Source organism: Canis lupus, chromosome 4 (assembly GCF_048164855.1).
Source record: "Canis lupus baileyi chromosome 4, mCanLup2.hap1, whole genome shotgun sequence".
NCBI lineage: Eukaryota > Metazoa > Chordata > Mammalia > Carnivora > Canidae > Canis > Canis lupus.
Genome location: NC_132841.1, coordinates 4,037,368 through 4,055,214, shown reverse-complemented (window position 1 = coordinate 4,055,214; position 17,847 = coordinate 4,037,368). Strand labels below are relative to the sequence as shown.

The following is a 17,847-nucleotide window of genomic DNA, read 5'->3' as shown; positions in this document are numbered from 1 at the left end:
GTGAATATTGAGTACTCAGGCCATTTAGCATTTTATCACCGATGTTGAGAGAATTAAATAAATCATAAATATGACTCTTGTTAGAAAAATGTGTAGCTTACCTAATATGCCAAAACGAAAAACTAGTAAACTAGAGTTTTTATATGTTACCCACTGTATGGGTAGAATGGAGTAATTCTCAAACATACATACATTACGTATGTTTGCTTTACACAGTTAAGAAACTATGTCTGTGTGGTTCTGCATAAAATACAGAAAAGCTCAATCTGATATGTCATACATTTGGAAGATCAAATTATTTAACAAAATTATGAGCCCATTTCAGAATACTGTCGTCCCTCATGGAAGACTCTGATCTTTTGTGAGAACTCTGATTGCTCATTTAGAGGTTCCTAGGAGTAAAAATTCACGTGAATTGTAACGGTTTACTAATTTAGGTGTCATGGATCACTATCCAAGAATATGTCCAGTACTTAGGTAAGAGGACTAGTATCATTAAATAGAACAGAGCATTACTAGCCTTACCAGGGAGGGAAGTATTTATAGTACATTGTTTTTGGTATTAATTCTACCGGAAATATGCAAAATTCACAGAGCAAGTATAAAGTTGATGAAAGCAGCAAGTAAAATGTATGCTGCATAGAACACACGGGTAGATTTTAGGAACTAATTAGATGCGTCAAAACGTGTAAAATAGGTAAGCTGATGCTAAACCTTCATTCTACAGTTTCTTCATCTTTGTGGGGTTGACATTTGGAACTTTGCTTTGCATATACTTATCGTTGAGTATCTTAAGCGAAAGAGCTGTAGACTAGAAACAAGAGATTAGTGCTTTCTTGTCCACATTGTCTCAGGCCCTGCATTTTGTTAATCACAGCCATTTGTCAAGCGCGGCGTGGTGGACGACACAGATATTGTTATTCATGGTAGGAAGCCCGAATTTCTTCAGAAATAAACGACTTCCTGGTGAGGATAACGGGTACCAGAAGATTCCTGGTGTCGCTCCTCGGCGATTCAAATGTATTTTACCCCTTCTTTATTGCAATTCGTCGTTGATTTGAAGTTTGCACTTCTAATCAAACTCTCTTGTCTGTCTGTCTTGGACCACAGGTGTCCGGCGCAGGGACTCACCGGCTATTCGCGGAACGCATTTGTTAAAAGTTCTGCGCACCGAGCACCGGGCACCGGGCACCGGGCACCGAGCACCGAGCACCGGGCACCGGGCACCGGGCACCGAGCCCCGGGCCCCGAGCAGCGATGACCAGCGCAAGGCGCGGCACGCGGAGGCCAGACGCTGCAGGATGCTCGGTCGGTCAGGAGTAGAGGAAATCCAAGTTCAGAAAGCCGCGTGGCGGGGAACTTGATTCGAGGTGACCCGCTCCGGGTGAGGGACGGCTCTGGCTGCCCTCCGGAGTCCGCGGCACTGGGCGCCCGAGAGCCGCGGCCCCCGCGGGTGGACGCTTCGCCCGAGGGCGCAGCGGGAGCGGGAGGCCGGGTGGGAGGAGCTGCGGGCCGGCGCGGGGGCAGGCGGCGGCTCCCCTCGGCTCCCCTCGGCTCCGTACCCCGCGCAGCCGGTAAGCGGCGCTGGGCCTCGGCTTCGGCGCGCCCGAGCGCGGGGCTGCGGACTACCTGCCGCAGAGGGGAGCCGGCGAGCTCCTCCCCGCGCCCCCGCCCGCCCCGCCCCCGCCGCGCCACCAGCCCGGGCTCCGCGGGCGCCGCGCACTCGCTGGCGGGAGCCGGGGCCGAGCGGTCCGCCGCGGCAGGCAGGGAGCCCGGGCCGGCGCGGCTGGGCTGCGGGGGCGCCCTCCTCCCGCGCGGTGCGGCGCACGGAGGCTCCTGCCGCGGCCGCCCCGCCCGCGCCTCCTCCCCCGCTCTGCAGGCGGGGACCGCCCGGCGCTCGCCCCCGGCAGCCGCGGCCCCCTCCGCCCCCGGCTCGGGGCAGCGCGGCGGCGGCGGCGGGAGGCAGCGCGAGGGGCCGCCACCGGGCTCCGCGGCGCTCGGGAGCCAGCCCCGGCGACAAGGCGCGGAGCCATGGCCGATGGGGGCGAGGGCGAGGACGAGATCCAGTTCCTGCGAACTGTAAGCGGCGCGCACCCCGCACCCCGCACCCCGCACCCCCACCCCGCTGGCCCCGGGGACGGAGCACCGGCGCGGCGCCCTGCCGGGGCTGGGTGGAGCGGCGGCGGCCGCGGGGGCGGGCGGGGGGCGGGCTGCCCGGGGGCTCCGGCGACGCCGGGCGGGGGCGCCTGGAGGGGAGCGGGGAGCGGGGAGCGGGGAGCGGGGAGCGGGGAGCGGGGAGGGGAGGGAGCGTGTCGGTGCGCGGGGGGGCGCCGGGGACGGAGCGGGCGGGAGGCGCGCAGCCTGGGCCCCGGGGCGCGGGGGGCCGGCGGGGGACCCGGGAGCCGCGGAGCCCGGAGGAGGGGGCGCCGTGCGGCCTGACCCGCGGCGGGGCTGGCGCCTCCCCGGTGTCCTCGGGGGCGCGGGTGCGGACCGCGTGGGCCGCGGGGCTCGGGGCCGGCGGGGACGCGCGCTGCCCCGGGAATCCCGCCTCGGCGCGGTCCCCGGGCTCGCGGGCTCAGCCCGCGTCGGTCTGGCAGCCCCGGGACTCGCCTGCTTGGCGGGGAGCGCGCGGGGCCGGCGGGCCGCGAGGGGTGCGGGACGCGGCCCCGGCTCCCCGGTGGGCGGCTGCGGAGGGCGGGGGCAGCCCCCAGCGGCGCCGGGGCCGTGGTGCCGCGACCGCGGGGAGACGGAGTGTGTGTCTGCGCGTGTGGACGTGGGTGTGTGCAGTGTGCGTGCGCGCGGGGGCGGCGGGCACGTCGTGAACGTGTCCCCTGAAGGCTGGCTTGTTGCACGCCTTGTGCAGCAGAGCGCGTGCGTGCGTGCGTGTGTAAGGGCAGGCGGGGCAGCGGCCCCGAGTGTCCGCACGGGGGGCGGCAGGGGAGGGTGGGTTCCACAGGAATACGATGTTCTCTCCGCAAGCGCCTCTTGGCCCTGCTCCTCCTCTTGCCGGTTTGCTCGGACGCTGCAGATACTTCCCAGGCCGAGGCGTCGCTCACCTCAGAGCTGGGGCCGAGCCTCTTGGCAAAAGAAAATGCTGTGACTTCCTGTTAAGAAGAACCGAGTTAGCATTTGCAGCATCCTTTCCGTCGTTCCTTCTCCTGCACTTGTTTCCTCGCTCGGAAAGATACTTCCTTCCCGGATTCCCCCCACCCCCGCGCGAGGACTGCAGCTTCTGCTGCCACTTCTTTACTAAACAGTGCAAAAGAGATCATTTCCCAATTGCCTCCATGGTGACGACAATTATGAATTTTGAAATCTTACCAGATAGTAACTTTTAGGGGTAAAATAGTGTAGATAATGTATTTGGGAGCTGAACAAGTGAAAATGGTGAATTTGTCCAAAACATTGTAAGTGACCGTTTTTTTCTTTTTGCTCCTCTGATTTTTTCAAAGGTATTCATTTTCACTTAACATCTGGGGGGTGGGGTGGGCAGAAGAAAGCCTTTGGAAAGGACAAAAATCCAGGGTCCGCCTCCGATGGGGAATGATCTGAACTCTGGCTGCATGTTATGCACCATTACATATGCTGTTCCAAGTACTACTAGCCCAAGATCCAGCTCTGAAGAGCCTGTATGCTAAAACCTTGCTCATGGGGAATGTCATAACCCTACTAGTAATAAGAATTTTTTTTAAGTGAAAAACTTCTATAAGGTTTAAAAAAAATCAGGGGCGCATGAAAATATGTTTCTCCAAACCGTGGGATCTTTTGTTCAGGTGGACAAAATATTTAGTTGCTGTATAATTTTTAAATTCAGTTTCCCTACCCCCAAACTCTATAGGGTTAAAATCAGCTAGAGAATTTTGGAAGGCTTCATGCACTCAAGGGCTTCCTGCAGGCTCAAATGTTCAGCCAAACCTGGTGGAGGTGGTGTTATCAGAATACTTAACAGAGACCAGGGTAATGTGCTTGCTGATGGGGTTCTGCACATATAAAGTAATGTTAGGTCTGTGCCACTCAACAGCTGTCTGTCAGCCTGAACAACACCTTTGATAAGTGGGTCCTGTGTAGAGATCTGGCAGTCCTAGGCTGGGATTTTTCTTTTAGTAAAACATCCGTAGGTTGTGCTGATAATAAATGACCTTGAAGGAAGTGGCATAGTGGAGCAGGGGAATTTTTTTGAGTATAGCTGAACATCTCAAAGGAAAACATGTTTTTTCCTCTAAGTTTGGCAGTTTTATCTGGAAACACTCAGATCCTTTACCAGCTCCTCTGCCTCCTGCCCTTGTTGCTTTCCATTCTGTTTTCTTAACCTGAGAATGTGAATGGCTCAGAATTGGTAAATGGAATTAGTAACAGAGAGAATGTAGTTCTTACAATAAATTAATCTCGTTTTTATTTTTTCTGGAGTGTTCTTGTTTTTGTTTTGTAGTGTGCAATCTTGCAGTCCCGTCATTGTGAATTACTTCTTTTCTTTTTTTGTTTTCAAAGCAAATTGTCCAGGGAGTATTAACAATCTCCATGTTAGATAAAATAGTTTTAAGTTATAAATGAAGCCATTGTATTTTTAAAAAAAGAAAAACAGACATTAGGAGACCTTAATTGTGAAGCTGAGTGATCATTTCATACATCTGATTAGAGCACCTTAAGTATCATCTTGGAGTTTTGCACTGTAGCTCATTGACGCATCCTTGACATCCTGGCTACAGAAAGCTTTTTTCCTTCTTTTTCTAGAAGAGGTTTGTGATCCCTGTTAAAGGAAGCAGAGGTGAAATCTTTTTTTTTTTCCAGAGGTGAAATCTTTAATGAACTATGTCCATGAGTTATGTCCACTGCTGTGAATTAATTCTTCATTTGTGAAGGGGAATTTTGTCACTGGTTAGTCCGTGCCAGACCCTCTCCCATCTCTTTTCTTTTCCATTATGCAGTTGTGAGTTTGCTGCTATTCCTTCCTTTCAAGTGCTTATGTAGATGAGACAGCTTTGACTCGGGCTCCCCCACCAGCTGGAAGCATTCCCACTCTGATGTGTTTATCTTTTAGAGGAATTGAGAATGTGGACGTGTAAATTCTGGATGTGCTGGGACATAATCCGATCATAAAATGAGCCCTTAGCCCATAATGGATATGTTCACTGTCATATCTCAGCATGCCCATGATTTGGAATGTGTGGTTGATTTTATTTTAAAATTTTCAAAAAAAGTTTTTTTCATTAACTTGTGTGTCAGCGAACTGTAATTTGGTATTTAAAACCATGGATGTTCTTACTTATGATCTCTCTTTTTCAAGAAACCTTACAAAATTTTATAGGAATCCTTAAGAGAACCACGATGTAAAATGACGTTGGGCCCAGGTCGATTTTTCCAAGAAACTTTCTTTTATTTGTGTAGACAAGTTGAGTTACTCTTGGTGTACACTTTGTCATCTAGTTTTTGTACTTAGGCATAGATTGAGATTGAAAACTGGATTATCAGGGGCTGCAAAAATCATGCTGATGGGAATGCTTTAGCTTCCCTCCGGCCTTCCTTTGCAGAGCAAACTGTAGATTTTTTCACAGTGTGTGTACATCTTGCTGATAATGATACAGAGCATTTTAGAAAGCAGTCAGCAACTAATAGTAAGCATCATAAAGTATAAATGCCATGCACAACAGTGTAAAATAGATTGGGCCGGAATATTTAACCTTGTTTGTAAAGGTACAGGAAGGTTAATTGTACAAAGTCAGAGACTCAACCGTGTGGAAGTAAGATTAAAACTCAGGTCCTAGGTTTGTGTCCTTTCCAGGAGAGAAGGGCTGCTTCTCAGCCTTTCAAGAATGTTTTAGCTTTACAGCAAACAGGATACCTAATCACTTTTGTCAGCTGTAGGAGTACAAAGGAAAAGACTCTGAGTGAGCTGTGGGAATTTCCACCTTTTGCTCCCTTAATAATGAAGGCGTGAGGAGGAGCTTTAGATAGATATGCACTGTGGTGTTTTTTTCAAGGAATTGATGGAAAGCACACCCACGCTTACATAATCAGACTTTTTTTTTACTTAAAAATTGGTGTGTACACATTCGTGGGAAGGGCAGACTCAAACAATTAGGGCACTGATTTATTTGACATTCAGTCTTACTTATACTTGGGCTTTAGATAAGTGTTTCTATCAAGGCTGAGCTAGCTGAGCAAAGATTGCAACTTCTGGGGACTGTGCCTCCGTAGATAACCCTTGGAGAGAGGAAGAGGCACGTAAACACACATTTGCCTTCTGAAACTGTGACATTCTGGAAATTCGATGAATTCAGAAAAACGTTTGTTGAACACCTTCTGTATGCATGGTGTGATATTTGGTGTTAAGGAAGAATCCAAAAGAAGGAGAGTTGTGGTTTGCAATTATAGTCGCAAAGAAAAGGTTTAGGGGCTGGCATGGAACAATCAGGAGGACAAAACACATGTAAAAATTCTAGGACATTAGGGTAAAAAGAGACCTTTAGAGAATGCCACCTCGTCTACCTCTGTCTCCCTCCCCGCCCATCATTTTGCAGGTAAGGAAACTCAAGCGCAGAGAGCCAAGATGCTTTGGCCCAAGTGTCATACTCCAGATTCGCGGCTGTCTTGGTCACACTGCTAATACCATACGTAGCTTGGTGGCCTAAACAGCAAACATTTATTTGTCATTGTCCTGGAGGTCAGGGAGTCCAGGATCAGGGTGGTGGCAGATGCATTGTGTGACTTCTTCCTGGCTTGCAGATGGCCATCTTCTTGTATCCTCATATTGCTGAAAGACAAAAATCATCTCTCCTGTGTTTCTTCTTATAAGGGCACTAATTCTGTTTCGTAAGGGTCCCGGCCTCTTGACCTACTGACCTCCTAAAGGCCCCACTTCCTAGTAGCACCCCACTGGGAGTTCGCATTTCAGTGTATGACTTTTAGGGGATGCAGACATTCAGTCCATGGCATGGAGTAACACAGGAGGCATGAAGAATCTCTGAAGAACTGTCAGGAAGGTCACTCGCAACACCCCATTCTTCCTTATGGGGTAGATTCAAACCCACTGTCCCATTTTATCCTTATCTTCCCCTTCCCAGGGTTCACTGTCCAAATCTGCTCTGTCTTCCCAGCCATTGACCAGGAAGCTTCTTTCCTTCTCGAAAGTTGCAGCTTCTTAGCGTCCTAGACCCCAGGGCTTGCCTCCGGGTCCAGGACTGGACACTCGCAGAACGTGTTCCATCCTCTCTTTGCCTCCCTCAGTACTGGTCCCTTGGTTGATCTTGAAGCACAGTCATTTCTCCTACCTCACAATTTCTGTGTTTGACCCCAGTGCCTCCTTCAGCTGCTCAGCTCTTCCCAGTGTGGTCTCCACCCCTGCTTGTGATTGCCAAGCCTGGCACATTTGGAGTCATTTTTATACTTTCCTGTTCATGCTTCTTGGAATTCTTTTTACTTCTTTTGCTCCAAGATTGCTTATCCCCAAAGATCCTCTCCCATTTCCCGTTCTGTCTCTTCTGCCTTTGTGAGCTCATCTGTGCCGCAAAGCTTGGGATCCTTGGAATGAGAGTTTGAGAAGATGTCATGATGACCTCACCCATCCTATAATTTCTCTGAGAGCCAGAGAAATTATAGGAACTTTCTCGAAGTCCTTCCTTCCTATGGGAGACACCCCCCACAGATCTTATAGTCCTCAGCCCCTTATTTCTAGCTGTTGGCGGCCTTTGTTTTGACTCCCTTCCTACCTGTGGATACACCATCCTGAGCTCACGGGTACTCAGTCCCCTGAGTGGCTCTTCATCCCGGTGACTCTGTGTTGGTCAATGGCACTGCCATTTTAGGCTCTGGCCCAAACACACCAGTGTGGCCCTCATCTTTAGAAGACCTGGGTCTGGGATCCCTGGGTGGCGCAGCGGTTTGGCGCCTGCCTTTGGCCCAGGGCGCGATCCTGGAGACCCGGGATCGAATCCCACATCAGGCTCCCGGTGCATAGGGCCTGCTTCTCCCTCTGCCTGTGTCTCTGCCTCTCTCTCTCTCTGTGTGTGTGACTATCATAAATAAAAATTAAAAAAAAAAAAAAAAAAAGAAGACCTGGGTCTGAGGCCTTTCTCCACCAGTACCTAGCTTATGTACTTGAGAAAAATTTAAACATTTTTCTTACACCCTAAATATAATATTAGGCATTTCAGAAGGACTTTTGAAGATCATGGGATAGAATTTGTGTGGAAAACCAATTCCAGTGTCTGCCTCATGGTAGATACTCCATGCATTGCTTGAGCTCCTTTATCCTCCTCCTGTAGCTCATTTGGCATCTTCTCCTGTGCTGTTTTCCTTGGCCTCTAGCTCAGATTTTGATTTCTTTCATACCCCATTACTTGTTCTGACCTCCATCGTCCCTCGGCCCCAACCAGCCACTAGCAAAGTGCCTTGAAGCCTCCTGCCATTTGAATCCTCCTAAAACCCCATGTTCATGCCACCACTCCTTGGTTCCCTATTCCTGTCTTATCCATTGTAACCCCTCTGCTTGGCTCATGACCATCTGTAATCTGATTTTTGATAACCTTACTTACGTTCCCCATCCTGCTGGAGCTTTTGGATTGCTCCAACCAGTTCTGATTTTACCTCTCTGAGACCATTTCTCAAGCGCCCCAGTTCCACACATTTTATCACTTACCCACGGCCCTGATTTGGGTCCCCTGATGCTCTGTGGGAGGGTTGCCACCGTGTTGGTGTGGGGGGAGGCATTCATTTCCCATGATGCATAGCACAGCATTGCCTACAAGGATAGGTTTGAGGGGAGTAGTATGGTGATGGAAGACCAGGATAAGAGAAAGGTTACCCCCCGCCCCCCACTCCCTCAATTAAATGTGAAAACCATGTGAATGTGTTCAAGTGCAGAAAGAAGGAATCTGTGATGAAGGAAGTAGGCAAAGGGTGTGGGCGAAAGAGTGTTAGTGAGATCCCTCCTAGAGGCAGGAGAGTAGGAGGTAGGTGGTTAGGCTTGAGAGGAGGAGAGAGGAGGTGTGGGGATGAGACAGGCTGGCTTGGTTGGCTGTGTGAGGGCTGCAGGGGACCCTGGGCCAGCTGGGGAGGGCAGCTAGTGCCAGGCATGTGAAGAACATCTGAGAGAGGGAAGTTATTAAGACAAGTGACCTAAGGAGAGAAAGAGTAAATGAAGGCTTTAGGAAGTCTGAGTGATTGGGGCTGCCCAAGAGAGACACTGAGTCCCTGTCGGGATTTGTATTTCAAGTGAGAAGCTTCTAGATAGTGAGGTAACTTCCAGGGCATTGCAGCGGCATCCATTGGAACACTTATTTTCATCACTGTTAATCATGGGAAGAACACTGGAACATGAAGGGTTGTGTGGCTTTGGGGTCGGAGGTGTCCTATAAAAACTCTGGGAAAGATTGAGCTGGAACTTAGCTCTGAGGGGCCCTCTGAGTTTGTTTCACATTTGCTAAGAGTTGTGAGGGTCAACCAAACTCAAACCATGTAGAAGGATGAGAATAAGGAAAAAATATTGCCCTTGTGTTAGAAGTGTATATTTTTTTTTTGGGGGGGGTCTCTGAAAATTCTTATCCTGGTAGATCACAGGATTAGTCAGTGACTAAACTCCTGGAGAACTTCTTTGCTTGTGTTCTCTACTGTCTTAACTTCAAAGGCCTTCCCTGGCTTCCTGTTACTTGGGTCAATGAACAAGTATTTTTGGGGTTTCTAAAACATTCTAGTTGGCCTCAAAGCCCAGACAGAAGGTGGATTTCCTGGTTCCTGTGGCCCAGTAAAAGTTCTGTAGTGAGGTTTTTGGCAATGAAACAAATCGGGAGTTTTCATCACTGCCACTAACTTGGAGTGTTCAGAGGACCTGCCTCTAATTGCTTCCAAGCTCACTCACCCAACAGGGTTCTCCCCAGGGTAAGGGACTGAGAGAGCCAGAGCCACTGGCTGCTCCCAGTGAGACCTCCGCTTAGTGGCTGGGTGAGGGTGTCTGCTGTCACCCAACCGTTGATGAGTGAGTATTGGCCGGTTTACCTGAAGACCGCCTCCCATCTAGCTGGGGAGTGACGTGGATGCAGGGCAAGGGGACTAAAAGAGCAGAAAGTGCTATCGGAGGTTGTGGGACAATGGTGCCTTGCTGGGTCTGAGTGTCCAGGAGTGCTGTGAGTACACACCTCACACGCTTCTTAATGGGCATGGGGAATTCATGTGGGATTGCTGAGCCGGTGACACAGCCTCACACACCCCCATCAGCACAGTTGGAGGACCAGCTCAGCGTGGCCGGTTTATTTTTTTCTACCACAGCAAACACTTTTTTTTTCATTACAAAAGTTTATGATTCAGAAAACTTCTTGCACGCTTTTTCCACTTATGACGAAATTTTAAAATATTTTATTTCCCTCTGAATTTAGAATCTGTCTTTGAATGTTCGCGTGAACCCATGAATTTCATTTGCAATTTAACACATAACCAAAGATACAAAGTAAAAGATATGGTTTGGGAGGACAAAGAAAAAAGTAAGAGACCAAAAAAAAAAAAAAAAAAAAAAGAAAGAAAGAAAAATTACAGGAAAAACCAAATCCTAGAGTGTCGAGTAAGCTGGAACATTGTTAGAATCAGTACTGTCACATTGAGTTCGCAGCCATTAAAAGTTGTGCTCATTTGTTTTCTACAACGGGCTTCTGGTTAGCACACTACAGGGAATTGTGATTTAACTTCTTTGAGATTTCACTGGAGTTTATATTTCTTCCACATTTGAAGACATTTTAAGAAATTTTGGTCTCCCACATATGCAAAACCCACTCACTCATTCTCCTGAGAGAAAGATAGCATTCCATATTTCTTTTAACCAAATTTTGACCCTAACGTGAAATTCTCTAAAATTAGTTTATGGATGGCAGTGAAATGTTGGTCTCTGTTACTGCTTCTCGTATTTTGGATGTCTTGTTTTTGTTTTTTGAAAGGAGTAAGTGACAGGGTCTGTGGTGAGCTGGCTGGGAGAGGTGCCATTTTGATGGCAGCAGGGCCAGAGATACAACAGCACCATCCCACCTTTTTTTTTTTTCTTTTCTTTTCTTTTCTTTTCTTTTCTTTTCTTTTCTTTTCTTTTCTTTTCTTTTTTTTTTTTTTTTTGAGGTTGTCTGCGGAGAATTCTTAGGGACAACTGAAGAGTTCTAGAGGCTGACAGAAGTCATCTAAAGTGATGGTGGCAGCCCGGAAGGGGTAACCATCTCTCCGGTATGATCCGGGGGCCAGAGCTACTTTATATAGTTACTTAACTACTATTGTTACTGGCTTTATTTCTGGCAGGTTTATTTTTATTTATATGCATTGTCCACAATGTCTGCTCTAAGTATTTTACCTGTATTTTCTCATGAAACCCTCACAAAAATCCCTCAGAGGTAGAGACGAAGAAGTTCCGTCACCTGCCCCCTGTTGGCAGGTCCAGGCCATGGAGCTAGGGTTTCCGGTCCAGACAGGTGACTCTGGAACTTGCACACTTCAAGACTCTGTGGGGTCTCTTTCTGCTGTAGGTTAATGTATTTTAACGCAGGAGGGAAACTCGATGCCATGCTTTTCTCTGCGGGAATGTACTTTATAATATCGAGTGTGAATTTCTTCAACTACCAGCGCCTCACAGGATATGTATCACATGACAGGCACTCATTAAATGTTTGTGGAATTGAATTGAACTGATTCTTTGAGCCAATATTTCGATGATAAATACAAAATAGAGCAATTGCATGCAAAGTTTACTAGGTTATCCTTATTCAGGATGCACACACTGGGAACTCAGTTTGTTGACATCATGATACCAGATACATGGGAGATACTTAGAAGGTAGAAGATGGTCCCGTAGAACCGAGGTGTCAAAACAGTGGAGCCTTGTACACATCAGCTTGGGAGCAGTAAGCTCATGGTCCTGGAGGACCATGGGGTCTGTGTAAATTCAGAAAGGACCAAAGGTGAAGAGGTAATGAGCATGGCCATAATGGGGGGCTGAAAGACTCACCTTCCATGGGGTGGGGTAGGTGGCCATAAAAGCAGATTAGACTTTACATAAGATATAAAAACAACACAAAAGACTATGTCCAGACTGTACAACACTTAAGACAGGAAGCAAAACTTAAACAAAATGCCACATAGAAAATGTTCCCAAATCCCACCTGAAATAAAATCCTGAAGATTTTGATTCATTTTATTTTTGGAACAGTGGAAGTTTGGGGGTGAAGTTTGGGGTAAGGGTTGAAAATACATATCAAAGTCTCTTTCTGAAAGGAAAGACAGTATTTTAAAGAATTGTACTTCAGGGATGCATATAGTTAAGAGCCTATAGGGCAGAATGTAATTTTTTTCTTTCAGAGAAGAGCAGTGTATTGAAGGATGACTGAAGCACTTGAAAAATTTAGCAGAAACACACACACACACACACACACATGCATGCACGCACGTATGCACTTACTGGATTTAATCCTCGATGCCATTTTGATTTCTTCCTTATTCTCTTAGAATATCCCTTCCATCCGCTCTGGTCCTGGATTATATCTGACATGATTTGTCGTCAGGGACAATGCCCCTGGTTGGGAGTCTTGATCAGCTTACAAGGTCTGGCTTGTAGGTTCAGTGAAACATCAGGAGAACATTCCTTCCTGAGTTACAGACAAATGAAAAGCTGAGATGAATACTTTGTGACTGATGGCTGTCAAAGCAGCTGAAAGCATCCAGTTCTGCTGCTCTCCTCTTTGTGACAGTCACAGGAGCCATCGTCTCCCGGAGAAGGGGTGTCATTGAATATACAGGTCCTGTTGCTGCTGCTGCTGCTGCTGCTGCTGCTGCTGCTGCTGCTGCTGCTGCAGAGAACAGGGTCCCTCAGAAAAGCCTGCAGATCGGCCCAACTTAAGTCCAATCTGTGCAAAAGAGGATACAGAAATTAGTAAAGGAGGAGGGAGAATTGTGCTTTTAACCCTGCTGGCTCCAGTATCCTGTCTTGTGTTCTCTCTCCCCCTCTGGGACCGCTTTAGTATGTGTGTTTGTATATTTTATTCATTTGAGATATAAATGACATACAACATTACTTTAACTTCCGGCGTACAACATAATGATTTGGTATTTGTATATATTGTGAAATGATTACTGTAGCAGGTCTCGTTAACATCCATTACCATGAGAGTTACAAACTATTTTTTTCTCAAAATTGATAAATTTTAAGATCTACTCTTTTTAGCAATTTCAAATGGACAATACAGTATTATTAGCTATAGTCACCCTTCTGTACCTTACAACCCAGGACTGACTTATTTTATACCTGGAAGTTTGTACCTTTTGATGCCTTTACCCACTTCACCCAGCCTTCCATCCCCCACCCCTGGCATCCAGCCATCTGTTTTCTGTATTTGTGAGTTTGGTTTTTTGTTTTTGCTTTTATTTTTAGATTCCACATTTAAGTGAAACTGTACAGTATCTATTTTCATCTGACTAGCTTCTCTTGGTGTAATGTCCTCGAGGTCCATCCAGGTTGTCACAAATGGCAAGATTTCATTCTTTTTATGGCTAAATAATATTCCATTGTATATAAATATAAACCACATTTTTTTATCCATTCATCCACCTATGGATACTTGCATTGCTTCCATATCTTGGCTGTTGTAAGTAATGCTTCAGTGAACGTGGGGGTGCAGACATCTTTTTGAATTAGTGTTTTCATTTTATTCAATTAAATACCAAGAAATGGTATTGCTGGATCTCATGGTTCTATTTTTAATTTCTAAAGGAACCTCCAAATTGTTTTCCAGAGTGGCTGCACCAATTTCCAATCCTATCAATAGTGCACAGGGTTCCCTTTTTCCTGAACACTTGTTATTTTATTTTATTTATTTTTTTGATAATAGTCATTCTAACAGATGTGAGGTGATAGCTCATTGTGGTTTTGACCTATGTTTTCTTTTAGTTCATTTTGAAATGTTTGTTGACTACCTACTGCGTGCCAAGCACTGTGCTCGGTGCTAGGACACAAACCCATCTGAGCCTGTTCTGCTTGATGGAGTTTATTCTGTCTTTGTTGGGTGGGATGGGGAATAAGAAAAAAACAAATGTCCTCCTACGGATTGGACATGAGAGGCAGATAATTGCTATGGAAGAGGATTTTGAGGCGGGGAGGGATCTGTGTCTGCTAATTACAGTTGTCCAAGGCTTCTTGGAGGAGGCAGCATTTATAGTCACAGAATTTTCAGACTCAAAGGGAATGTCAGGTCTGACCCCAGGATTTTATAGTGAAGGAAAATGAAAGTTCCTTAAGTGTTCTGGCTGCCATTTATTTAGCTCAGACAGGATAGCCACCATTCATTTGATTCTTGTAACAATTCATTTAGTTATTAGGGCAGTTGATTGCTTTTGCACAGATTGGGAAGCAGAGGCGGAGCAGTGACATGACTTGCTCAAAGGCAGAGAGTGAGTATGTGATGTGGTGGTGAGCCCAAGGTCCTCCTGGTGCCAAAGCCCTATTTTGTCTTTCCTTGTCTCCCACCCTCTTTCTCTCCTTCCTTCCTTATTTCAGTCAGTCAGGAAAGGTTGTGGACGACTGTGAATGTGGCCAATAAAAAAAAGAACTGTGGTATCCCGCCCACCTCGCTCACCCATTTGGGTTATCTCTGCTTTTCATTTGTCTTTGAGCTATTTTACAATTCTGTAAGTCATGGGAAACACATAGCAGTGATTCTTGAGTGTGTGGTTCTTGATTACAGAAAATGCACACTGTGTCTGGTGGAATGCGCTGTGGATACTCAGGGGTTTTGTACTCAGTGAGCTGATTTGTTTCAGTTTTCCTGGTGGACTTTCATATATGCACGCTCTTTGGATTTTCTTTTGCTTTTTTTTTTTTTTTTTTTTTTTTTTGAGAGTGAGAACATGCCTGAGCACACAAACAAGTGGGTAGAGGCAGAGGGAGAGGGGAAGAATCCCAAGCAGGCTCCCCATTTACCACGGAGCCCAATGTGGGGCTTGATCTCATGACCCTGAGCCAAAATCAAGAGTTGGATGCTGAACCAACTGAGCCACCCAGGCACCCCTTGGATTCTCTTTTGAACCTGCTGTAACATCATACCTAAGTTTTTTCTTTACTTAGGAATTCAATAAAATCTCAGACACATGTTCATTTTATATTTGTTTAAGTGAGTGTTTTTAACTTTTTAAAAGAAATCTTCAATATCACTAGTGTGCCTTTTAAAGATGGGTATGTTTTGATGAGTGTGGTGAGGAGGGTGGGCCGACAGGATCCCAGGTGAGAGGGAGTGTGCATGGAGGCCGGGTGTTAGGGTTCCCTGTTTCTCCATCCCTGATGCATTTCTTTTCACTCACTCTGCCCCGCGCTCTGTCCAAGTGGCTCCTGTTCTCCCTGGGCCCTGGGGATGGTTTATTGTCCTGGCTGCTCCAGATGCAGGACTGGTAACAGCTCCCCACAGTTGGACCCTGTCCCCCTTCCTTCCCACATCTTTCTCCCTTCATTAAACACTTTGCAGTGAAAAATTCTTTGCAAGTATCTCTTTCCGTGACAGGACCCCAGCTGAGACAGCCAGGAGACACACGGGGCCATGGCTGGGAGAGTGGGAGCTGTGGTGGTCCTGAGAAGGTAGGTGGGGAGCCTTGAGACCACCAGGGGAAGGAATTTATACTGAATTCATAAGGTAAGAAGGGCCTTTGAAGTTATCTTTCTGTTTTCTTTTTCTTTTTTTCCCCCTGTCTGGGGAGGGAACTGGGTCAGAGTTGTCTGTTAGGAAGATTAATGTGGCAGCAATTTATAAGATGAATGGGTCTAGAGAGAGAGCAGAGAGACTGCAGGCCAGAAACCCAGTAAGTCACAGTCGCCATGGAGTTGGTGCAAGATAATTCGGCCTAAATTTGTGAGGTGGTTGTGGGAATGAAGAGGAGGGGAGAAGTTTGGGAGATGCTGTGGAGGAAGGATGGGTCATTGATAAGGAGAAGAATAAGACAAAAATGAGTTTAGGATACACACAGAAACATGGTCCAAGTGAAGATCTCAGGGGAGGGTGGTGGGATTAGTTTTGGACATACTGAATTTGAGATACGTTATGGACTTGCTTGTGTTTTCCTCAAAATAATACATTGGAGACCTAACCCTCAGGACCTCTTCCAAATCTGATCTTATTTGGAGTTGAGTTCTTTAAGGAGGTAATCAAGTTAGAATAAGGTCATTAGGGTCAGCCCTCATCTGAGATGCTTGGTGTCCTTATAAAAGGGACAGTTAGACTCAGACACTTATAGAGGGAAGATGATGTGAAGACACACAGGGAGAACATCATATGAAGGTAGGATTGGGGCCATGGCCCTATGAACCACGGAATGCCTATGCCCACCAGAATCGAGAGAGAGACCTCATGGCCCTCAGGGGGACCCAGCCCTGCTGACCCTTTGATCTCAGACATCTGGCCTCTGGAGCTAGGAGATGTGAGATTTCTGAACCCTACCCAGTTGTGGTTCTTTGTTATAGCAGCCCTAGGAAGCTAATACAGGTGCAATATTGGATAGGTGCATTTAGTGTTTTGGAGAGGATGGGCCTAAGGAGGTAGATTTTCGACACCATTGGTATGATAGCGAAGCCATGAGAATGATGACGTGGGATCAGGAGCGTGGAGTGGAGAGGAAGGTGACCAAAAGTACCTTTGACATGGGCTTTGAGAGGAAGGGGAAGACAGATGCCAGACTGCAGGAGGGAGGTGAGGGTGGCAGGAGGCCGAGGTAGATGACACAGAGGTCGACAACGGAGATGACCTTTTCATCCCAGATATTGATGATGATGATGATGAGGAGGAGGAGGAGGAGGAGGAAAGAGAGGAGGTAGTAGTAGCTTGAAGGGGAAGCAGGCTTGACAGAGTTATTGATTACTTCTTTCCTGTGAGAGAGACCATAGTCTAAGTTATGGAGGAGGAGGGATAATTGATGGAGCAGGGGTGTAGATACTGGACAGGGGGAGACAGAGACAGCCCTCCACGTGCTCCTGTACCGGGGCGTACGAAGGCACTGCCACGTGCCCTTTTTTGCAGATATGTGATTGTTGCTCTACCTAGTTCAAGAGCACAGCACACTCCTTATTTTCTGTTGGTTTTAGGTTAGCTTTGCATAATTTCATTTTCTGCTGAGGATCTTTTGGGAAGCAATTAAAGTTCTGCACTGGGCGTGTTTTGTTTGTATGTTGCATGGTGTTGGTGATTGAATAATCCACCCAGGCTCGAGGCAAGCATGGTCTCATCAGGTTGTAAGTTGATACTGGTAGTGTTTTTAAAAAACTTTTTTTCCTTTTAGCTACTGACTCAAAAATATTAGAGGATTTATATAGGTATCTGCAAATATTCTTTAGCAAATGGACAGCCTAGGAATATATTAGAATGGTTTTTTTGACAGTTCAGATCAGGGGAACATGTCAAAATATCTTAGGAAACAGTGATTCTGCTGATAACAATTGCCCTTGCCTCTCCTACTATGATAAATAGCTTGGCTGGCTAAACAAATTTCAGTAATTTTTCAGAAAAGTAATTTACATTTTATGAGATATTTTAATTTCCATAAAAATAACATTTTTATGTAATTGCCACTATATCACAGATATAATTTATAGCTTGCAAAGCTGTTTTTTAAAGAAATCTAAGCAGTAAATGCATATAGCATTTAAGTGTGCATATCCCAATTTGTCTTATGCTTAATACTAGTGATATAAAAGTAAAAGCTTTTAGCAAATATCTGTATTTAACAACAAAAACTGTATCTTAATCTCTTTATTGCCCTGAATCACTGCCTACAACACTTTCTTCAAAGGAAACTGCTTTGAGGTCATAATTATTATAGGATCTGTCCAAACCTAGCCAAACCACATGCCCACCA

The 17,847-nt window shown here is 46.6% G+C and overlaps 1 protein-coding gene across 1 annotated transcript in view; it reads left to right on the top strand.

Moving 5' to 3' along the window:
• The first annotated feature begins 570 nt into the window (after positions 1-570).
• RYR2 (ryanodine receptor 2) overlaps positions 571-17,847 on the top strand; it is a 753,550-nt gene continuing 736,273 nt past the window's right edge. Inside the window, exons 1-2 of the mRNA XM_072822940.1 lie at positions 571-697; positions 1,111-1,308. Of these exons, the coding sequence (XP_072679041.1) occupies positions 1,258-1,308 (51 nt within the window). The 5' untranslated portion in view covers positions 571-697; positions 1,111-1,257. The remainder of the gene's footprint in view (positions 698-1,110; positions 1,309-17,847) is intronic.